This window comes from Zonotrichia albicollis, chromosome 9, assembly GCF_047830755.1.
Source record: "Zonotrichia albicollis isolate bZonAlb1 chromosome 9, bZonAlb1.hap1, whole genome shotgun sequence".
NCBI classification, from domain to species: domain Eukaryota; kingdom Metazoa; phylum Chordata; class Aves; order Passeriformes; family Passerellidae; genus Zonotrichia; species Zonotrichia albicollis.
The window spans coordinates 41,519,180-41,542,562 of NC_133827.1; the positions used below are offsets into that span (position 1 = coordinate 41,519,180).

The 23,383-nt window shown below is 48.6% G+C and overlaps 1 protein-coding gene across 8 annotated transcripts in view; it reads left to right on the forward strand.

The window, feature by feature from the left end:
* The window catches only part of PLCH1 (phospholipase C eta 1), a 55,881-nt gene extending 46,922 nt beyond the window's left edge, over window positions 1-8,959 (forward strand). For 6 of the 8 annotated variants that reach the window (XM_074547563.1, XM_074547562.1, XM_074547561.1 and 3 more), the window contains 9 exons: window positions 87-266; window positions 358-465; window positions 985-1,109; window positions 1,533-1,617; window positions 2,101-2,247; window positions 2,652-2,731; window positions 3,975-4,034; window positions 4,501-4,861; window positions 5,635-8,959. In XM_074547563.1, coding sequence (XP_074403664.1) covers window positions 87-266; window positions 358-465; window positions 985-1,109; window positions 1,533-1,617; window positions 2,101-2,247; window positions 2,652-2,731; window positions 3,975-4,034; window positions 4,501-4,861; window positions 5,635-7,970 — 3,482 coding nt within the window. In that variant the 3' untranslated portion in view covers window positions 7,971-8,959. The remainder of the gene's footprint in view (window positions 1-86; window positions 267-357; window positions 466-984; window positions 1,110-1,532; window positions 1,618-2,100; window positions 2,248-2,651; window positions 2,732-3,974; window positions 4,035-4,500; window positions 4,862-5,634) is intronic. The other 2 variants (XM_074547566.1, XM_074547567.1) reach the window with 1 other exon arrangement.
* Window positions 8,960-23,383: the final 14,424 nt, after the last annotated feature.

The following is a 23,383-nucleotide window of genomic DNA, read 5'->3' on the forward strand; positions in this document are numbered from 1 at the left end:
TGAATAGCCCGGTAATGAGGTCTGGGCTCAGGCCCATGCCCCGGGACTGTTTGTCACCTGTCTGTTGGTTGTGCCATGGCACACAGGCTCCACAGGGAACGTGCTGTCGTTCAGTGAGACCAGAGCCCACCAGGCAGTGCAGCAGAAGGCTGAGCAGTTCATGCTTTACAACCAGAGGCAGCTGACCCGGGTCTATCCCTCAGCCTACCGGATCGACTCCAGCAACTTCAACCCTGTTCCCTACTGGAATGTGGGCTGCCAGTTAGGTAGGAGCTGTGTCAAAGACCTCCTTCCCTTCTGTGTGTATGTGCCTAATAATATTGTCTTTATTAATGGCACCCCACTTCTCCCTTTCAGTGGCCCTAAACTACCAGTCTGAGGGACGTGTGATGCAGTTAAATGAAGCAAAATTCAGGGTAAATGGCAACTGTGGTTATGTCCTCAAACCTCAGCAGATGTGTAAAGGTAAGGTTCAGTGCAGTTATCACTGTAGCTGCCAGGCCTTTCACAAAGTGTCCTTCACAGAGAAGGCACAAGAAAGGAAAGTGCAAGCAAATCTAGAATCTCTCATATATCCATGGACTCACAGCTCTTAGACTTGTATCAGTGTGCAATCTCTTACTGTGATCATACATATATATATATATGTATTTCGAGGTCTTTGCCTTAACAACATGAGTTTAAAAGAGAAAAAAGGGATCCCAGGATGACCAGCTGCAGTAAAGCAGAGGAAGCTCTGCAGCTCTGCAGTGGCCCAGGAGCAAATATCCAGGGCTTGGTCTAGCTCTGCCTTGGAATCACAAAACCAAGGGTCTTGTCTCAGAAAAGGCTGTAAAAAAGAGAAAGAGAATTTTAAAATTACTGAGCAGCTGCTCCATACTCATAGTTTCTCATTTCTGACTGAATTTGTCTGTGTGTGTTTTGGGGGGAGATATTTTTATGTGTTATCTTTTCCCTTACAATCTCATTCTTGCCATCTTTCAGGCACGTTCAACCCCTACTCTGCTGATCCACTTCCTGCCAGTCCTAAGAAGCAGCTGATTCTGAAGATCATCAGTGGGCAGCAGCTCCCCAAGCCCCCTGACTCAATGCTGGGGGACAGAGGAGAGGTGAGATGCTCTGGTGCATTCCAGGGGAGCTCAGCAGTGACAGGCAGTGTGGGACTCAAACCTTCTCCTTATTCAAATACACCAGTAAATTTCAGATAATGTTAAGCTTTTGGTCGCAATATACTACACTTCCCCCAGCCTGTATCCTACTTGTGATGTTTAAGAAGTGATTTGTTTTGTATTTTAAAGGGTGACTTTTATGAAGATTAGTCATAGCTGTCCATAGCTCTTGATGCAAATCATGCATCAACATGTACTCCATGGAACCAATTCCCATGATAGTGCTGCTTGAAAATTCATGTCAATCAAAGGAGTTTGAATTCTCATATGAATTTAAATCAACTCTCCCCATTAATTTTTAAAAAATTCACCTTCATTTGTATGGCTGGCTTGCTTTTAAAATCTTGTGTTTTTGAAAAACAGATCATAGATCCCTTTGTTGAGGTGGAAATTATTGGGTTACCTGTTGACTGCTGTAAAGATCAGACCAGAGTGGTGGATGACAATGGTAAGATAATCTAAGAGATTTCTTTTTCTTAGAGTAAAATATTAAATAAGTGTAAATGAATTAGTGTCTGTTATTGCTTTCTAAATTGCAAAGCATCTTATCTGATGAAATCAAATTATTATATTTTAACAAATTATTTCTGCTTCCCAGACAGAAATTCTGGTGTGGAGACAAACAAGTTAGAGGTGAAGGGCAGGAGTTGTCCCCCACATTGCCTTTTAACCAAATTGTTCTTAGATCTCCTTTATGCAGAAGCTCAAATCTATCTGTATCTATATCTGTATCTATCTCAGGGCTTGCCTGGGTATCTCCCAGGCAGACCCATTTTGTTTTCAAAGCAATCCTAGAGGCAGATGTGTCACATCTAATGACTGGCATGATGGAATTGTCATTGCTGCTGCTGTGTCCTTGTGCCCTGTGCTCCTGGAACTGGGGCAGGCACTCGCTCTGGCCTGTTCCCCAGTGTGTCTGTCTGCCCTGCAGGGTTCAATCCTGTGTGGGAGGAGACCCTCACCTTCACCATCCACATGCCCGAGATTGCCCTGGTGCGCTTCCTGGTCTGGGACCACGACCCCATCGGGAGGGACTTTGTGGGCCAGAGAACTGTGGCCTTCAGCAGCCTCGTGCCTGGTGAGTCCCCCTGCTCTCCTGGCTGTGCAAATCCTCCCTCAAACCCAAGGAGGATGGTAGCAGCACGAGATGATAGATTTTATAAACCTTTATCTCTGTGACTTCATGTGAAACTTGGACAACTCTTCTGTTCTCTTAGGGTGCTTTATGCACCATCCCAAAAAGGAGTTTGGTTGTCTGTGCTTTTGGAAATTACTGCTGGGGTGTTTTTTATAACTTGGAGGCAATTTGTACTGGGGCTCAGAAAACCTGTGAGGACCCCAGAGAAGTTTACTGAAGGCACCAGGTGGCTTCCTGTGTGTACATCACTTTTATAGGCAGTCATTCCTAGCTGGGCATAAAATGCAAACTGCTGGTTCTTGGTGGAGGTTTGTGTGGAAATATTCCTATTTCTGTTTCCCCAGGCTATCGCCACGTGTATTTAGAAGGACTCACAGAAGCTTCCATATTTGTTCATATAATCATTAATGAGACCTATGGAAAGGTAGGTACAGCTGGAAATTGACATCTTCTAATAAAAATGGATTTAAGTGTAGCCCAGAACCTCCCAGGATTTGTGCTGGAGTGCCCAGGAGGCTCAGAGTGTGTGGGGTTTCCCTGCAGGAGATCAGCAAGGAAAGGTCACCATACCATGACTCCACTCTTGGTGTGCACATACTTGCAGATGTTTTTACTGTTAGCACCTAACAATGATCTTGTCTAGGTACAGGAGGTACATTTCTTCAGTGTGCTACACTGATCTTATTTTGCAAGTAGATCCTGAGAACTGTAGCTGCACCAGATCATAATATTTGACAAGCTATTTTTAGCAGCTAATTAAATTAATTTAAATTAACCTAATTTACTTTTAGGTTTTAGTGCGTAGATTTTGGTTTTCTGCAAGTTTGCTAATTTTAGAATGATTTTAAAGCGAAAGTGAAAGCACAGTGCTTTTTCTGTGTTTTCAGCTGCCCTTCCTTAGCTGTTTCCATCTGGAGATAAGCAGCACAAAGAAATTAAGGCCATGGTCAGCAGAAGGATAAAGTAAAATAGCACCTTAGCAGTGATTTAAGAAACAAAGATAAACACAAAACCCTGACCTTTGTGAGGTTTGAGGTTGCAGAGGACACAGCCCTCAGTCTTGGTGCCTTCTGAGAGGATGCAGAGAATGTCATGACAAACATGAACCCAAAGTTGTGCAGCACCCACAGAAAGCTCAGGGAACAGAGAGACAACAGCAGGGAGAAGGGCCCAGGGCTGAGGTTTGCTCTTGTCCAGATCCTCTCCCAGCTCCACTTCCCTTCTCCTCCCTGATCCCTTCGGATCACGGGATGGGATCTCATGTATTGGCATGTCCGCATCTGGGCAGATAGGCCAATCACATCCCTTGCAAGGCCTGTTTGGCTGCTGCCTTTTCAAGAACAAATCTGCTCAAGAAAACCAGCAGTGTAACTCCAGAGGGGAGGCAAGGGGAGCAGGAGGGGACACCCGCTGGGATTCCCTCTCTGTCCCTGGGTCTGTTCCCCTGATGCTGCTCTGAATCAATGATGGCTGCACTGCTGTTTCTCACAGGCTGAGTGAGGAGATCTGCTCAGCTCCTGGGGGACACCTATTCAACTAAGAAATAGCTTTAAATGGTTTGCTGTAGAGTGGTTCTGTTTACAGCTGATGTACTGTTACCTTATTTGCTTGTGTGGCAGTCTTGAAAACATTAGCCAAATGGATTTGCATTTCTTTTTGCCTTTCAGTGGAGCCCTTTAATCCTCAATCCCAGTTACACAATAATGCACTTTCTAGGAGCCACCAAGGTAGAGCTCATTGAGCATGCACTTTGCACTTGCTGGGCACACACTTTCCAGTGGTTCACAATCGCATGATCTGCAACTGCCAAACTGGAACCATTCTCCATGCAGGCTCTGAAACATCTGAATATTGCTTTGATGAAACCCATGCATAGAAAACTCCACGTTCATGTGCAGCCTGTCACTGCCGAGCACTTCCTAGAGCCTTGTCAGGTCCCATTAGGAGGCTGAGCAAAGCTCTCTGGTAACTGTGGCAGGCTGCCATCCTAATGAGGAGAAAGGCAGGCATGCATGAATCCATGGAGACCTGTGCTGGAGCTCCTTGCTCAGAGTAGCTGTGAGTGGCTTGGTGTGAATTTTTGCTTTGCTGCGTTTTGAACTTTGCCGTCATCGCTCATCGGCGCTGTGGGAGCAGCTCTCTGCCCCGTGAGCGGGCGTGAGCTCAGGCAGGCTGTGCTTTGTGTCCCTGCAGAGCAAGCAGCTGATGGGGCTCCGAGGGCTCTTCTCCAAGGCGCCCAAGGCGGGCACGGCCGAGCCCAGCGGGCACCACGCGCGCAAGCGCTCCATCGGCGAGCGCATCCTGCGGCGCACGGCCAGCGCCCCGGCCAAGGGCAGGAAGAAGAGCAAGATGGGCTTCCTGGAGGCTGCTGAGATGAAGGACAGCGCCTCGGAGCCGGCAGACCTGAAGGACAAGGACGGGGTGCTGCGGCGGCCGAACCGCCCCTCGCAGGCACGCCCCGCCTCCATGCCCGTGGACAGGTTCCTCATGGTGGAGCTGCCCTGCCCTGCACAGGACACTGCCCAGGAGGCCGAGGCAGAGGACAACACATCTGGTAAGGTGCTTCCAAAATTACCTCTGGTGAATGGTCAGGGCTCCCCTCGCTTCTTCCAAGAGTACCTGATTTCTAGCAATCATTAAAACCACTATCTATTGCACCGAGTTTACTTCTATAGTCCCTGCTTCATTAAATCTCCAAAGGAGTGAGTCACAGAGCTCGAATCTGGCATAAAAAGACAAGAGGATTTGTGGAGAAAACACCCAATATGTGTTTTTTGAGGAATTCAAACCCTTGCCCTTGTGAATGCTGCCTGCTGGTAGAAGATCCAAACAAAATCCTTGTACTGTAACACTTTGCAGTAGCCACATGTATAAACCAGTCTGGAGTCCATCTACTCGATGCTTTTGACTCAGCTTGAAGCATGCATCTTGTTTTCAAGTGTTGTGTGTTTTAACAGAGCTGTTTTGTTCTGTCTTTATTGCCACGCTTCTTTATAGTACAAATGTGACTAGGAACACAGCTGAAGGTAATGCCACGTGCAAGCTATGATGTGGTACCTCATTAACATTACTTACAATAAATATTACATCACCTGCCTGATGTAATAGACATTCCAAGGAAATTTCAATGAAGTGCCTGCGGTTGTATTTTTCCATTTATTCATGTCACTCAGATAATTTGTACTAAACCTGCACAACCCCATGATTAAGTTCTGTCACAACTGTACCTAGTTTTGCGTTCTCCATTTGTCTGTCTAAGGACAAAATAGCTGTTGATAGACAGAGCAGAGTCTTTAATGCCACTAATATGTTTCTCGTTTAATTTAGCCAACAGTGATGACAATACAAATGAGAAGGAAACAAGCTTGAAAGAATTGGGTTCTCCACCTTCGGAGCAAAAGTCAAATGCTTCACATTTAGCATCTCAGTTCAAGAAGGAGAATGACCAGAGGGATTCTACAGCTGACTGTTTAGCACCACCTCCACAGGAGCACCCTGAACATTTGGTTTTTGCAGATGGTATAGCTCAAGCAAATCACCTTGTGGACTACCAGGAGGATAATCTCTCTGATGGAACTGTCCCCCTAACGCAAGACTCTGACTCTGAACTTCCCACAGAAAAATCACACCACAGAAACTGTGCAGACAGTAAAAAGGAAGATGACACAACAGGATCTAAGGAAGGGAAGACCAGTCTCATAGGGACTTCTGTTTCTCAGAGCACAGAGGTGGAGAATCACAAATGTGACATGAAGAAAAGCACTGCAGCACCTCTTTCCCCTTCTTCTGCCGAGTGCTCTGGGAGCCCTGACTGTCACTCCGCAGCAGCCCTGCAGGACAGTGACATTTCTCACCTCATTGATGAAGTCTCTCTCTCGACTGAGAGCGAGCTGGACAGCGCTGTGTCCACTCTCATTGGGCAGCTCGATGGCACAGATGACCAAACACCCCTTCCCCTTGTCTCCAGCCCCCACGGCAGCCAGACCCCCAGGGTGGGGAATGCAGTCCCACACGTGTTTGCTGCAGACCTGAGCAGCCCCTGTAGGCACAACTTCACTCCCACAAAATCCAACAAATCCTCTTTATTCTCCACTCTGGACACAGCCATGTTCTCCAGCTTGGAGGATCCAGAGTATTCCACATACACAGTTCTCCATGAGGCATCTCCACCTTCTGAATGTAAGAGCCACAGGGCACTAGTCTGCAAGAAAAGATTAAATAATCTAGAAAGTAACTTGCCCAGCTCTTCTTCCCTCTCTTTGCTAAACGCAAATCCCAAAAGGAACTGTGCTACAAAATCTGGACCAAGCTGGGAAGCCCCCGAGCCTGCCAGTTCCTTTGGGTCCAACAGCCTCATCTTTGAGGAGGTGCTGGGGTGCCCTGTCCCTGGGGAGCACTCGGCCAGCAGCAGCCTGCTGGAGCTGGATGGGGACTGCCAGGAGCTCCTGGTGACCGCCCGTGAGTACCGACGGGAGGACATGAGCCAGCTGGCCTCGCCCGTGAGCCTCAGGCAGAGACAGGAGCCCGGGCACGGCGGGGACAGGACCGCTGGGAGCAGCTCGTCTGGCGGGGACAGGAGCTCGGGGAGCAGCTCCATCGGCGGGGACAGGAGCTCGGGGAGCAGCTCCATCGGCGGGGACAGGAGCTCGGGGAGCAGCTCCACCGGGCACGGCGGGGACAGGAGCTCGGGGAGCAGCTCCACCGCTGCGCCCTGTGCCGCTGCCCGGCACTGCTCCAGGACCTGCGGGGCTGCAGGGAGCCAGCCGGCTGTCCCCGCGTGTGAGAGCACTGCGGGTTCGTGGCAGCAGCCCTCGGAGAAGCACAGGGCTGCCGTGTGTGCCCCCCAGGCCGGCTCAGCCTTTCCCCTGTGCCCCGGCGCTCTGCCGTTCCCCACACACCCGGCCATCCAGCAGAGCAGCCCCTGCAAGTCCAAGAGCCTGGGAGACCTGACCTCGGAGGACATCTCGTGCAACTTCGAGAGTAAGTATCAGTACATCAGCAGGAGCTTTATCTCCTCGGGCCTGAGGGACGGGAAGCTGGCCGCCATGCAGGGCGTGAGGCCGCACTCGACGGACGCGCTGACGGAGCAGCTGCGGAGGCTGCTGTCCCCGGAGCAGGAGGACGGCCGGGAGCCGCCGTGCCCCAGGCAGCCGGACGAGGACTGCCCGCGGGCCCTAGTGAGGAAGCTGTCGTCCCGCAGCCAGAGCCGGGTGCGGAACATCGCCAGCCGCGCCCGGGAGCGGCAGGAGGCGGCGGGCAAGCCGCGGCCGTGCGGGGGCAGCGCCGTGCCCGGGGTGGTGCTGCGGAGCAAGGCCCCGGGGCCGCCGCTGGCCGCCAACCGGCACTCCACGGGCTCCTGCATCGGCCGCTACCTGCGCGGCTGCCCCGGCGAGCGGCGCGGCGTGCCCGAGGGAGCCTGCTCCGCGCTGCAGCAGCTCGGCTGCGGGGAGCTGCGGTACGGCTGCGGGGAGCTGCTGCCCGGCTGCGGGGAGCTGCTGCCCGGCTGCGGGGAACTGCTGCCCGGCTGCGGGGAACTGCGGCAGCACGGCTGCGGGGAGCTGCTGCCCGGCTGCGGGGAACTGCGGCAGCACGGCTGTGGGGAGCTGCCGCTGCCTCCCGGCGCCCAGGAGCAGCCCGAGATCTATTTCCTGCTCCGGCTCTAGGCACGGCCCGGCCCGGACTGCTGCTCTGCAGGGTACAGGAGCTGCTTGGAGCTTACAGTGTATTTCAAATAAGCAGTTTCATGCCAGTAACTCAGGGGTAGTTTAATGTGCCCCTTCCTGGCAGGGCTGAGGGAGGCAGGAGCCGCCCTCCATCCTTTGGGGTGCTGCTGATGGAGCCCGTGTGCATTTGTAGCATCTGTGTCCGTAATGCCGTGCTCCAAAGCCTGACATTGCACTGAAGGCAATACTGGTTTCCTTGTGTCTTGTCCTCCAGCTTGGAAAAACACTTTTGGCCTTTTGTGAGGATTCTCCAAAGCACTGTGGTGTCTGGAATGCTGGACTGGGGCTTGTTCTGCCCGACAGGCAGCAACCCTTCATTAGCATCACTTGTTCTGAATTGTTACTATAGATTTTACATGTTTTCATGTATGAACTGTGAGTCTGCAGCAAATGGTTTGTAGAATTAGGGTTAGTCCAGATTTGTGAGTCCTGTGTAGATTTGTCTTCTGCCCTCTCTACAAAGTGTGACAACAGTTGTCTTCCTCTTTGGTTACTGTGTTGGTTTGGGACAGAGTGGAATGTGGGAGTAATTATACTTTTATGAATGAAAACACTTTATTTCTGCTTATTTTGTTATGTATTTTTGCTGTTGGTTGTGTGAGTAGCTTCGGTACAGTAGATCCATTTTCTGTATATTTGTAATTTTATTGCTGAATTGTCGACAGTCAGTGGAATATTTAAGCTGACATGGTAGAGTGACTATTTTGACTGTTCACCTTTTTCTATGAAGGCTGAAAGTGAATTGGGTGAAGGAATCTCAGATACTTAAAGCTTCCCTGTAGGGAACAACATAGCTTTATTTTGGTTGGAAGATACTCTATGCCTTTGCTGTAAGTTTTTCTGATATGTCAAAGACGTACCTTTTACCTCTTTCTTTTGTAATGCAGAGTATTATTATTCTTGAAAACGTCATTAAAATAGATTTTTAAGCACTTGGTTATATGTTTTCTCAAAAAAAAAATCTATCCAAATAGATTGGTGCTGAATCCAGCAGCAAGCAGCAGTTAGTGGCTGCACACGTCTGTCTTGGCAGGAGATGCAAGGAGGGAGGATCCTTCATTTCACAGGGTGGTCTTGGCTGGAGGTGGCAGCTGAGCTCTGGTCTCCTTTCTGGGACAGGAGCCACACTTGAGTTTGTCTGACTGTCCCACTCAGGCTCTAACACAGCACAGTGGCTGTGCTACCACTTGGGACAGAGCAATGGATTTTCTAAACAAAAATCATTTTTCCATGGAGGACCAGAACCAGACACTGGATTAATCCCTTAAGCTTTGCACCTGGATTTCTCATAGCCAGGATGCAGTCTGGCAGGTGTGACTGAGGCCTAGCAAAAGTGCCTTGTAAGGGAGCAAATGAGAACATCTCCATTGTGGGAGGTGAAAAAACTTGCTTTAATTGGAATTAATTTAGAAAAATTGTATGGTGTTTGCAGGAGGTAAGGATAGATTATTGCAGCAGTGTTTTATCACATAATTTCTTATACTCTTCTCTAAATTTTAGAAGTTAATCCAGATGGGGACAGTTCTTTTACAGTGACATTTGGCTAATGGAGCAGGGCAGGGTTGCTGTAATGCAGCTGAAGCCAAATACACATCAGCCTTTACATATATATATATATATATATATATATATATATATATATATATATATATTTCTTCAGTTTTTAGTTTAAATGAACAAGCTTCATTTTCTTTCATGGAGTGGAAGCAATACAAACAAATGCACCTGCTGCCAATCCAGCTGCTCCCGTGGGGATGTTCCTGCCATGAAGTGTCCTGGGGTACCTGAACCACCCTGCTGATCCTCCTGTGCCCAGGTGATGTGTGTCACTGTGAGTACTGGTGATGCCAGCCCCCAGCTGGGGTGGGACACTGTGGGTCAGAAATGTGTGTGTCACTGTGAATCGGTGCTGCAGCAGCAATCTGGGGTCCCAGAAAATCCAGCCTGGGGGTGACATGCTCTGAGCAGGAGCTCCAAAACCCCGTGGGAATGGGACACTTTGGGAGAACTGCAAATACCTCCTTCTCCAGCTTTGTGCCCTGCATCATGAACTGAAGGGATGCCGGGTTCAGAAATTCAGCCTTGAGACTCTGGGAACAGCTGGTGTGTGGGTCCCAGCAGCCCTGTACACAGCCAGGGGTTTAGATTTCTGGGTGGGACACACCAGCAATCTGCACTTCAGACATCTAGATGGCCACTCAATTTAGTCCTCTCCCAAAATTAATTAAACTGTCTGAACAAACTGCAGCTTGCTGAACATCTATCTAGTGAAGACTTTTTTGGTGCAGAATCTGTACCAACACAGAATAAACAACCACTTCAGCCTACTAAAGGCTAGTGGCTCACATCCTGGGGTAGCAGGCTTAGATTGCTTTGCTAATTCCTGACAGAAGGCATAAATTAAGCTGTTCAAGAATCTGCAGAGAACAGATGGGTTTGGAATATTACTTTTGAGAAATTATATATTTTCTAATTCAAAGCCAGGAAGAGTGTCCAGATACATTTATATGATTGTTTACTGGAATATCAACAGCCCCTGCTTTAAGCAGTTGTACAGAATGTTCCAGGTGTCAGGAGCTATTCCACATCCCTCACTCCTGCACAGGAGCCCCTGTTCTGATGCTTTGGTAGGAAGGCTTTCATCCTGAGTTTCCCATTTGCAACTTAAATAAGATTACGGTATGTAAGAATAAAACATTTTGTGAAAGAACAGCCAGGTTTTCACCCAGGAGCATGTTGGGTCAATTTTGTTCTTGGACTGATGCTCATTTGGATTTGTTTTGATAAGATTTTAATGCTGTTCCTTTTTGCAACAGGGAAAATCATGCACGACCCTCAGTCACATGAGACAGTGGCACAGTGATTACACTGATTACAGATCTGCTTAGACATGCGGGAGGAGAAACAAATTGAATTTCTACCAGAGATTATCTTTTAAAGTCCTGTGTTGACTGAGACAGAAAGAAATTAAAATGAACAGTGCCTGGCTGGCCTAGTTGAAGGTGGGATTTTGTGCTTGTAGAAAGCCATGGAAGTGGAAACATCTTCTTCTGCATGTGACTTTAGTGTAGCTATGGACCAGCCAGGAGGGTTTGCAGTCGGGGTGCAGCTGAGTTACCTGGGTACAGCTGAGTTACCTGGCCTTGTGTCTGCCCCCAGCGCTGGCCTGGCAGGTGGGCATGGCTGTGTTTGTGTGAGGGCAGGGATGCAGGGAGGGAGGGAGAGCAGCTGCAGTGCTTTGTTAGTCCTTGCTTTAGGAGCACTTGGGGGTTTAACGTGAAACCCTCTGCAGCAGAGCCTTGCCCTGTCACTGCTGCAGCCCCAGCAGCATCTGGAGGGTCCAGCTCCTGCCTGAGGAGCTCTGCAGCCTCTCTGCAGGTGGAGGCATGTGGATTTGCTGCTCTGGTTCCATGTGTGTGTGTCTGCAGTGAAAACACAGCAAAGGGATGCTGAAAAGGGGGTTACAGGTTCTGAACAGCCTGGATCTCACTGGCTGCTTGGCTGGGCACCTGCAAATAAATCCCATTCTTCCTGGTGGGTGCATTTAAAAGAAATGGGAACTGCCGTGTTAGACTTCATAATGACACAGAAACAGTTCCTTTATAGTCAAACCAGTCAGGTCATTTCCAAACCCTGCTATTCTCTGATCTAATGGCAGCACACAGGGAATGCAGCCATGTACAAAGTGACCCTGGGGTGGGAACTCTGGTGTCTGACAGCCCCAAACTGGGTGTGGGACAGCCCTGTGGCTGTGAGGAGGGCTGTGACCTCCTTCCCTGAGGAAGCATCCCCTAGGCCCACCGCTCTGTGTGGTTCCATGAGGAGCAGCAGATTCCTGGGGAAGCTGGGATGGACCAAACACTGCTGCAGCACCAGGTGGGATTTGCAGCGTCCCCTTAGGACCTGCCCTGGGGCACTGAGCTCCCCAGGGCCTGGGGTGGCCCTGATTCCCCTGGAGCTCTGCAGCCCTGCTCCAGCCATCCCTTGGGTGGGTCATTAAAGTGCAGCTGGGGGCAGGCTGCAGCTCCCCAGTGCAGTCACACAGGATTTATGTCATCCCATTTCAAGGAGTAATAGACTTAAGGAAGCACATTTTTAAGGTAACAGATGTCTGGAAGCAGATGATTAATTTGTGCTGAGTTTTCAAGCACTCATTTAACTTACAAGCTCTTTAAAGTGGATTTTTTAATTTAGTGTTTCACATCTTAAACATTTATAGTCAAAATCTTATTTCAGTTAAGGATGTGTTTGTCTAAAGTGATACTTCTAAATTCAATGAAGTTCTGCAAATGAACACTGCTCAGAGAACAGAATATGAATAGTTGCAGAGTGCTGCAAGTCATGTTAATTTGACTTTCTTATTTCCATGGCTGATAACATTTTTTCAGTAACATGGAAATTCAGCTGCATCCAAGAGGATCCTCTTGCAGTGCAGAGTTCAGCAGGATGAGGGAACACAACTGAGTGTTAAATTTGGATGCTTTAGGCAGTTTGAATCAGTGTAACTGGTGCAATGGCTGGAGTTTCCCCAGGTGTGTGCTGGGGTGGGTCTGTTTCTTGTCTGCTTCTCCAGGCTTGGTACATCCAAAGCTGTTCCAAAGGCACCAGAGATGGCAGTTTGGTTTAAAGCATGTTTCTTGTACTATTTCATATTTGATTTCCAAACAGAGGTGATGCTGAGTGAGTAAGCTGGCAATTAATATTCTTGTATTTGTTTTGTCTTGGGACTATAATGTTAAATATTTAGAATGTGTCTGGCCTTCTAAGGGTGTTTGAATTAATTTAGATAAGCACTAGTGATATTGGCCTGAACCCCACGTTTCTGCTATGGCTTCAGCCTCCTGGATGGATTTGGGCTGTGTGCACAGGGTGTGGAAAGGGACTGTTCTTAATTGGGTGCTCGTTAGCTCTCTAAAGCTAATTGAGAGGTGGAGCTGTGGGAGCACTGGGGCCCTGCAGCCCTGGTTGCAGTGGGATCCTTCCCCACCCAAACTGAGAGAGAAAACTGCAGAGGATTCCATCTTTCAGCATTTCCCGAGGCCAGCGTGTGCTTCCATGAGAGAAACCAAGATTTACCAATCAGTGCAGTTTTTAATTGGAAGGATAAATCCTCAGCAGCTCCTCTGGTCTGTTCCAGCACGGAGCTGAGGCAGCCCTGCAGCAGGAGTGCCCTGGCCTGAGAGCAGCAGCGAGGGCAAGGGGCTGAGCACACATGTCCAGGATTGCCCCTTGCATTTCCTCGCACAAAAGCCTTGTTTTGGCTCAAAGGAGGTGTTCCTCTGGCAGTAACTCAGGCCCACCCATCAGCAGGCCCTGCTCTGCTGTGGGTCTGTGCTGGGAGAGCTGCAGAGGGATTCAGCCCAGAGCCAGAGGAAATGGTTCCTCTCTCTGGGATGGTTTTGGCAGCACCTCCTGCTGCACATAATGGAGATGCTGAAAGCTCAGCAGGAGGAATTCACACTGCAGGCCCTGTGCTGCTCTCAGGGGAAGCTTTAAACAAGGAGTAACTCCATGTGTTTGGTTTCAGGTGTATAATAATCTAAATCAGGCCAAGATTCTGAGTTGGTGGTCATTCACATCCCATATATTTTCATTTGTTACCAAGTGGAAGGACTGTGGGGAGTGCTGGCAGTCCTGATCCACCAAAGCCTTCCCAGGCTCAACAGTCCAGAGGCTGCAGCTGCTGAATGTATTTCTGTTCAGTTTTTATTGAAATGATGTCAGAGTTAGTCAAACCATATTGATTGATTGGTGAGAGCTGGGTTGTGATCTGCAGTTTGGATTTCCCAGTCACTTTTCCTGAGGCATCTCCTCTGCAGGAGGGACAGGAACACAACCCCTTGGAGTCACAGTTTCCACCCCAGCAGAATCCAATGGCAGCCCTCTGCTTTTGCTGAGGAAATCATTCCATCAGCTCTTCTCTTGCCCAGCAACTTTCCTTCAACCTCTTAGCTGGACCAGGACAAACAATAATGGAATGTTGTTAGTTTCTTGAAGTTTCTTGAAGTTTCTTTGTTGTTGTTTCCCTTGAAGTTTCTCTAGCATTTGTTAGTTTTTCAATTTCATTTCCACTTCATCCAAGGAAATTACTCCAACTTCAGCAGTGATTTTCATGGCCAGTGATCAGGTTAATTTGTTGATTTTTAAAAAAAAATGTGTAAATTGACACCTTCTCAGAGGCTTTCCTTCCATGGCTTTTCCCAGCCATGCTCCTGTGCCTCCTGTCCATATCACTTTGTGGTGATCCAAGCTGTGGATAACATTTGATCTGTGCAGTCTGCAACAAATCCTCGTTGTGTGGGACCAGAGAGACAGAATTTTCACCCCCTCACTCCAGAACAAACCCTGGCTGCTCTCAGATGGTCATAAATTACCTTAATTGACTTCTCATATTGATTAACAGATCTTTAATTAATCTTCCACTCTTGCCTTCAGATTTCTCCCCAATCTTTCCCCATGTGTGAGACAGGGTGATTTCTATGCACGGGCTGCGCACTGAACAGATGGATCTGACAGCAATGCCATATTCTGCCACCAAAATTGACAGGATAATAAGTGGAGATCTTGTTAAACTTGGCTGTGTTACCATCAGTGCTTGTTTGCTAATATTTCACAGCAAGGCAGACTGGCTGACAGGGCTTTGCTGAATGCATTGGCAGCAGCCTTTTCTGAAGCTTCAAGAAATAAAGAGGAAAAAAGGAGCAGGGATGGCTGGAGACCTTTCCAAGACCAATCCAGAGTATGAGGGGAAGCTCAGAGGCTGAGGGAGCCCAGGGCTGCCCTTCTGACATGGATCTGACCCTCCTGCCAAAGGCTTTTCCATCCAGCAGCTCCTGAGCTACCCAGCATTACACACAAAGCTTTGCTTGGCAAAAGCTGGAGTCTCTTCAGACCATGTGTCCCTTCAGCAACTGCAGCCTGTCTGCCCAACTCTGGGCCTGGCACACCTGGGCACACGTGGGCACACCTGGGCCTGGAGGGCTCAGAGGCAGCAGCAGGGGAGGATTTAACAGAAACCCCTTGGGTTTTACTGGGCCACAAAAACACCTGCTGGAGCTGGGCACAAGAACTGAATAGCTGCCAGACAGACACTCGTTAAAGTTTAATTAATCACTCAGACTGAGTGTGGATCCAGCTCTGGGGCTGCACACCCGGGCTCTGTCACTGTCCTGTCTGCTGCCAGTGCTGGCAGGGACGCCGAGTGTCTGCAGAACAGACTGGCACAGCTGTGGTGCCACCCTGCTGCCTTGGGCTCTCTGTGAGTGTCTCTCCTCCAGACTGAAACACAGCTCCTCCAGACTGAAACAAGCCTTTGCTTTCCAGGGGACAGTTAAACCTCAGTGTGTTTACTAAACCTGTTTGGAGATACTTAGGGGTGGCAGGTTTGTAGGATTCAATGAAGTCATGTATTCTCTGAGGTCAGAATTTGTCTGGAATTTTTCTCCTCCATTTCTCATGGGTGACTCCCCCATGAGAGGAGAGGGTCTCTCTTTTTTTGCTATTCCATGCGATAAAAAAAAAAGGTGTGTTTTTTTTTTTGTCACTGGGCTGCCCTTGTGGCCTCTCCATGTAGCATCCCTGGCATATGTCCCTTCTCACTGGTGAATGTCACTTCTCACTGGTGAATTCATTATGTTGTCAAGACTCAGTACACCTGTTGATCAGCAGGGATGGCAGGAAAACATAAATATCTGTTAAAGCAGTCAGCATCTTTGGGAGCCAGAGATGAGTGAGCTGTGCTTGGTGGCACACATGAGGTCAGTGCCCCTCTGCCCTGGGGACAGCCCTGGTCTCTTGCTCATCCTCACCCCAGGTGTGGGCAGGAGGAGCCAGAGAGGATCTGGCAGTAGAGATGGGCTTTGAGTCACACCAGGTGAGCAGGGTCAGTCCTTCCCTGGCTCCATCACAGCTCCAGGAGAGCTGTGTGGGGAGAATTGGGCTCTCTGAAACGTTTGGGGGTTTGGTTTGGGCTTTGGAGTTTGGTTCTTTGTTTGTTTTTTTTTAAATGTGAATCAGTGGCTTGGTTCTTTGTCCTTTTATAAATGAAAGCAATAACACCTGTGCTGGAGGAGCTGCAGGGTGGCTTTGCAGTGCCCAGCAGCACCTCGTGCCCAGGACCCTGGGCGTGGGTCACGCTGCACTGCGCTGTCAGTGTGCTGCATCCTGGGCAGGGTTATTTTTCCATGCTGGATGGGAGCGTTTAAGGTGAGATTTGATCATTGTTTTTCAACTCGTCTGTAACCATGGAGACCAGGAGCTTCCTAAAGCAGAGCAGGAGCTCTCGAGGTGCAGCTGGAACTCGCTCAGACATTTCTGCCTCTTTTGGCCCCTTGTCAAATCCTTTTGCTGTCGGGAAACTGGAACAAAGAATCAGAGCAGCACCTGCAGAATGTTACACTTCAAATTAAAGTTCAGTGGGATAAACGTGAGTGGATCTGCATTTGGAAATGAAGGGTAGCTCAAAAGCTCCTCTCCCACAGCCCCTGCCCTGAACATGGAGGGTATATGGCAAGGAAATGAGCAGGTACAGCAGATCTCTTCATTCTCTATAAAACAAAAGCAAGAGGACCTGTACCTGGAAATGACAGAAACTGAGGAGGTGGAAAAATATGATGGAAAATATCTCATTAGTCATATGTATTTGAATCTGTAAACTGTTGGATAGGGATAGGAAAGTCTCTGTCATCTGACTTGCCATGATTAACTGTTCCCTCTGTGACAGGATTGTTCTGTGCCAGGTCCAGCTTGAAGGGGAGAGCTCAGATGGATCCGTGCAGTGAGGCCTGACTTTGTTTAGCATTCCTGCATCTTGAGCTAATCATTTTGCTAAATGTGCACACAGTCCTGCCTTAGTTCTGTTAGATGATCAACAACTTTGTTGTCATCCTCAGTTCCTTACACCCGTGTTCAGAGAGCAGAATTTATTTCCTCAGCATTGAATTGCAGTGTGTTTAATCTTGGGATATGGCAGCAGAGAAAAATGTTGGGTGTTTTATTTCTGTAATTCATAGTAGGAGCTCAGTTTCACTGCTGCCTGTGGCTGATGAGTCCCCCAGAGAGCTGGGATCTGTGATTTCAGTGTCCAGGGCACATCCCTGAGGCAGCTGAGCTGCCCTGGCCCAGATCCCAGCAGCATCTCACCTCCAGCAGTCCTGGCTTCCCTCCATGGAGGGAGGTAAACTGAAGAGAGGATATTTCCTGATGTGGAGCAGATCGTTCTGTGAAACAGCAATGAAGGCAGCCCTTAAGGAGAGCCCATGGATTCCTGCTCCTGGTCCTTAGCTTAACTTGTCCAGCAGCTGCCTCACTCCTCAGGCTGGGGATGCCCAGCAGACTGGGAATGCCCTGCAGACTGGGAATGCCCAGCAGACTAGGGATGCCCAACGGACTGGGGATGCCCAGCACCCCTCCCCGTGCCATCAGGAAATGGGGATTGTGCAGCAGAGTGTGTTTCACTGAATGACAAAGCCCAGGCAGGTGCAGGGTGTGCAGCAGGACTGTTCAGCTCCCTGTGTGTGGCAGCAATCCCTCCCAGCAGGGAGGGAGAAGGGAACGAGCCCTGAGTACAAAGATGTGCTGGGAAATGCATTTGTGGCAATGAAAATTCATTGATTTGTGGTGCAATGAGTTGTCACATGTCAGGAGGCACGAATAATGGATATGGATGAATTTTAATGGGATTTTTAAAGTTATCTGGAAACGATCCTGAGTCGCACTGCAGTTCTGTGAGATTTCAGCCCACACAATGATCATCTCCTTCAGAGAATTGTTATACATAAAGTTTGAGTGGCTATGGGGGAATTGTTTTCTTTTCTCTGTATTATACAGAAGACTGAATTTAATGACAGGAGAGGAAATGTCAGAACTAAATAAATGACTAATTCCTTGCAGCAGTGGAGCTGGTGCCATAAAACATAAGTTAATAAATGACAACTGTTGAGACAGGCCTGAGCCACCCTTACTGTTCCAGGCAGTTTGATGGCAGAGAGGGGCTGTGAATGCTTTTCTCTGCAGCCAAGGAGCCGTGGCAGGACCTGGAATTGCCTGGGTGGGCAGCCTCAGGTGTGGGTTGTGCAGCCACGCAGACAGAGGTGCTGCTCCTTCCTCTTCTCCCTGGGGAGCTGTGCCTGGCTGCAGGCTGAGCAATCCCTCCCTGGCCCTAAAGGCAGCACTGAGAGGGGGGCTCCTGTGCATCACGGTGTCCTTGGAGCAAAGCATTGCTGGTAGCCAGAGCAGGCCCAGTGAGTGGCCACAGTTGTGCTCCCCTCCATCCTGCCCTCCCCCTGCAGCTGCTCTGTGTCCCTGCCTCTGTCCCCTCCAGCCCTGCCTCCCTTCCTGCCCCAACCCCTGTGCCCACCCCTGGGTGCCATCCATACCACACTGCATGCCCCTGAGCGGGGTGACAGCATTCCAGCCTTTGCATGCTTTCATTTACCTTTAACATTAGATTATCAGCTTTGCAATGTATTGGGGAAAAATTTTATAAAGTCCTGTTTTTCTCCTTAAAAAATCAATGTGCAGGTGTGGCAGGGAAGCAGTCTGAGGCTCAGGATATCAACATGTGTGGAGGGATCATTCAGCAGCAGGCTGTTTAAAAAGCCAGAAGACAAGTTGGGAAGGAGATTTAATAAGGAAGGAAATGATCTGTGTTTTGTTTTCCTGGAGCAGTTGCTGTTTATGAAATTGAGGCACACGCACAGTGTGACATCACAGAGGTAAAAGGGTGCAGTAAGCAGAGCTCAGAGGTAGTAGGAACTTGTATTGAAATGTGCTTATATTGGGATGTCATGTTTGGTGGAAGACAATCCCGTAATTTAAGATCTGTAATTAGTTCAAGATCTATATTGTTAGGAAGATATTTTTCCCAAAAGAGCCAATATGCAGTTTAATTTCAGTACTAACATGACTTACTAGAGACTCCTTAATATTTGTTAAAATTGGCAGTGGAGCATAAAGAGGCTCTCTGTAGTTCTGGTATCTCCTTCAATGAACTTGGAATCATCTGTTAGCAGCAAATTAGTGAGCAGCTGTAATTATGCTAAAAATATAGTTGAGAGGATTAAGGCAGGCCAGAAGAGGCTGGGCAGTGGGGTGGCACAAGGCAAAGTGAATCTGCCCAAAGCAGCACCAGGGCTCACAGGCAGCATTGACCCCGTGTGCCAGGCAAGGGCAGGGCTGCAGATCCTTGGGTTTCCTGGGTATCTATTGAGGATGAGTTTATTATAAATTTATAATCCCCAGTATAAATTTGTGGGCAGCCTGGGGCTGCAGGGCAGTGAGCAGTCTGGCAGTGCACATGCTCTGGTTCACAGGGCATGGTACTGGGCAGGCAGCGATGGCCCTCAGGCTGGGAGAGCTCTGCTCCAGAGAGGAGCTCGTTGGGAATGAGCCTGGGGAGGCATACGTAGCTGGGTCACAGCCCAGTGTCCCCCATGGCTGGGTCACAGCCCAGTGTCCCCCTGTGGTGTGGGTCATAGCCCAGTGTCCCCCTGTGGTGTGGGTCACAGCCCAGTGTCCCCCTGTGGTGTGGGTCACAGCCCAGTGTCCCTCATGGCTGGGCCACACTCAGTGTCCCTGCCATAGCTGGGTCACAGCTCAATGTCCCCCATGCCTGGATCACAGCCCAGTGTCCTTTGTGGCCTGGGTCACAGCCCAGTGTCCCTGCCATGCCTGGATCACAGCTTGGTGTCCCTGCCATGGCTGGGTCACACTCAGTGTCCCTCATGGCTGGGTCACAGCCCAGTGTCCTCCATGGCTGGGTCCCACTCAGTGTCCCTCATGGCTGGGTCACAGCCCTGTGTCCTTGTGGCCTAGGTCACAGCCCGGTGTCCCTGCCATGCCTGGATCACAGCTCGGTGTCCCTGCCATGGCTGGGTCACAGCCTGGATGACCAAACCTTCAGCCCAGCACTGTGAGGTGTTTCCCCCATCACTCTTTACCCCAAGCTCCCTTTTCCCTGCAGGACCTGCGCTGGAGCCCTTCCAGCAGGCAGGGCAGGAGTGGCCAGGTGCAGGTGTCCCCCCCTCCTGTATCCCTGCACTCCCAGCCTGGCTTTGTCGCAGCATCTGTCACAGCAAACTGCACCTACAGATGTGGAAAAGCAGCAAAAGAACCAGTAAAAACTGTCCCAGTATAAATTTATGAGCAGGGTAATGGAATAGGATCATTCTGACACAAGTGTTGTTTATATTTGCCTTTTTAATTTGAAGCATTCAGAACAGTTGGAGAGTTTTGATGTGTAATATATCCCTGACCTGTTTTCTGCCAAATTGCAATTGTACAGCCTTGGCTTAGCAATATATTGCCAGCTGGAACTGGGGCAAAGTAAATCCACATACATTATATAACTTGAATTGGTTTATACAAGGAGAAAGGGATATATCTTAAGCCTTTTAAATAAGGGATAAGTGCAATACTGGGAATTTGTTAATATTATCTCATGCTAAATTTTAAAATGCATTTCCAGGTGCAGCATTTAAAGCTGAGGATGTTTAAGTGATGGGATCATTGGCTTCCCTGTGTCTGGAGCTGTCACTGCAGGGATGGCATTGAGTTGTGCTGTGGGTGGATATGGCTGTGTGAGACAAGGTGGGCAGGAGCTTTGTGGCTATACCTGTTTGGGCAGGGAGAGCTTTCCTCACAGCCACAAAAGCAAGGAAATCAGTAATTTGTCAGAGGGAATAGAAATAGTTGTGGTTTAAGGCCCAGGCTCTCCTGTAATGTTTGTCAAAGTCGGTGAAGAGCTCCAAAAGCAGCTCCTTCTGTCAGTATTATTGACCAGCCTGGAGAGAACCATCCAAAACTTTTAATTTCAGTAGGAGAAAATAATTTATTGACATTTAAAAACATATTGACTACTTTGGGAAGGCTAGAGAATAATACTTTGAAATATCTCCATTGTGCAGGGTTTTTATGTCATCATTCCAGTGTCAGAGCTTAGGGCAGAGCACAAAGAGAGAAAAGCTGTGATCTTAGTGACTCCTGTGTACACCAATATATAATGTATAACATATATTATATATGCCTAAGTTCATGCTTCTGGAGTGGCTGGGGGCAAGGTGCAGTGGGACAGGGGTGAGCACTGCACTGGGAAATGCAGTGCAGGGACCCTGCAGCAGTAAGTGTAGAGCAGGCAGCAAATTAAAAATAAATCAGCTAAAGATAGCGTGTGCATCCACAAAGCTGGAACTGGGCACGCTGTCAGTCAGCTGTCCCAGAGGAGCCCTGACAGGGCGGGAGGGAGCAGCCCTGCTCAGCCCTGCTGCCCAAATGCCAGTCTGGCATTGTTTCCCCGAGAGGGCACGGATGCTTTGGGAGGAGCCGGTGTCACCGAGCCCCCTGTCTCTCCAGCTGGCAGGGGACAGCTGGCAGGCACAGCACAAAGGCCAAAGAATGGCCTTTTAAGTCTGTTTTACTCTGTTTTCAGTGGGTTTTTAATGCTGTCATTGCCGTGAGCGTTGGCACACTGGAGGTTGTGATGGGATTTGAGTAAATCTGGACATTGGGGTTTGTGCTGTCCTTGTTCCTCCCCATGGAGAGCAGGGCACAATTCCCTCCCAATATCCCATCCAGCCCTGCCCCTGGCAGAGGGAAGCCATTCCCTTGTCCTGTCCCTCCAGCCCCTTTGGTCCTCCCAGGTTCCTGGGCCCTTTCCTGGGCCCTGCTGCCGTGCAGCTCTTGGAAGGACAAGGGTGGCATCCTGTGACAGCTCCACACTCCTGAAGGAGTCACAGGAGGGATGGCCTGAAGGCTCCTTTAAGCTCTGTGAAGGACACTGCTTGAATGGAGCTCTCTGGTGTGACCATGTTCACAGGGGTCCCAGGATGAGGGCAGAGACGAGGATCTGACTCCATGTTTCAGAAGGCTGATTTATTATTTTATTATATATATTACATTAAAACTATACTAAAATAATAGAAGAAAGGATTTCATCAGAAGGCTAGCTAAGAATAGAAAAAGAAGGAATGATAACAAAGGCTTGTGGCTCGGCTCTCTGTCCGCGCCAGCTGACTGTGATTGGCCATTAATTAGAAACAACCACGTGAACCAATCCCAGATGCACCTGTTGCATTCCACAGCAGCAGATAATCATTGTTTGCATTTTGTTCCTGAGGCCTCCCAGCTTCTCAGGAGGAAAAATCCTAAGGAAAGGATTTTCCATAAAAGATGTCTGTGACACTCTGGGATCAGTTTTAACTCACCTGAGCTCATTTTAGGAGTTCAGAGCCGTGGCACCAATTCCTGCACTGCCCTGCAAACCTGCCCTGGTCACCTGTGGGATGAGGCCCTGGCAGTGCCACAGTCAGTGCCTGAAGGAGCTGCACAAACAGGGATCAAGGACGTGGTCAGTGCATCACAGATCCTTCATTAATAACTGCACCATAATAATTGTATGCTAATGTGCCAGTGCAGAAAGACATGACACTGAATATTAACTGTCTCCATCTGAATGTCGCTTAATGCATCCAGAATTTAAGGTCAATGTAATTACCTTTGCTACTAATTTAATTAGCATTCATTTAGAAGAAAACATCCTTTGGCATTTGGCAGCATTTAAACTTTATTTTGCTTGTTCAGAAGTAACTCCCCAGGGAAAAAAGTCACTTAGGGAATGTCTGAAAAATCCCAAAGTATTTGGAAATTAAACTGTTGCTTTACTTCCCTTCCCATGTGTCTGCTCAGACAAAAATAAGCCTTGGGGTTTTAGAATCAATTTACATGAGGGAATGTATCTAATAATAATAACAACAATTACATCAATAACAACAATAACAACAGCAGTAATCATATCAACAATAACAACAATATTTACTGAATATATTTGTATCAGTTACCAGCAGCATCAGTTTCTCTGGAGAGGGGAATTAAGTGGTTTTTGTGCTTCTTTTGGGGTTTTTGTATATTCTAAACTATTGCTGCTGGCTGATGATGATGCTAACTGTTCATGTAACACATGGAATATTTTGGCTTCAGGATATTTTGGGATTTTTGTAGCCTAGAAAACTCGATGGCAGTTCAGAGCACCTGCTGAAGTGGCAAAGGCTGGTGCTCAGGTAAAAATCCATGAAAAGTTGTGACACACATTTAAAAAACAAGATCTTGCTATCTGCTGAGAAGATGATCCAGCAGAGATTATCACACCCCCAGGAGGGTGATTTGCCTCCATTTTTGCTTTAAATCCAAACTGCAAGATAACAGGCCAAAAGACTATTTTTAGAGATGATATGCCTATAAAAACCTTCCAAACTCTCTTTTCCCCCCAGCCTTCAGGCTTTTCTGCCTGTGCTTTTACTGGCAGCATGATCGTAAAGCTCTTAAGCCCTTACAAAAGATAACATGCTCTTGATGAGGTT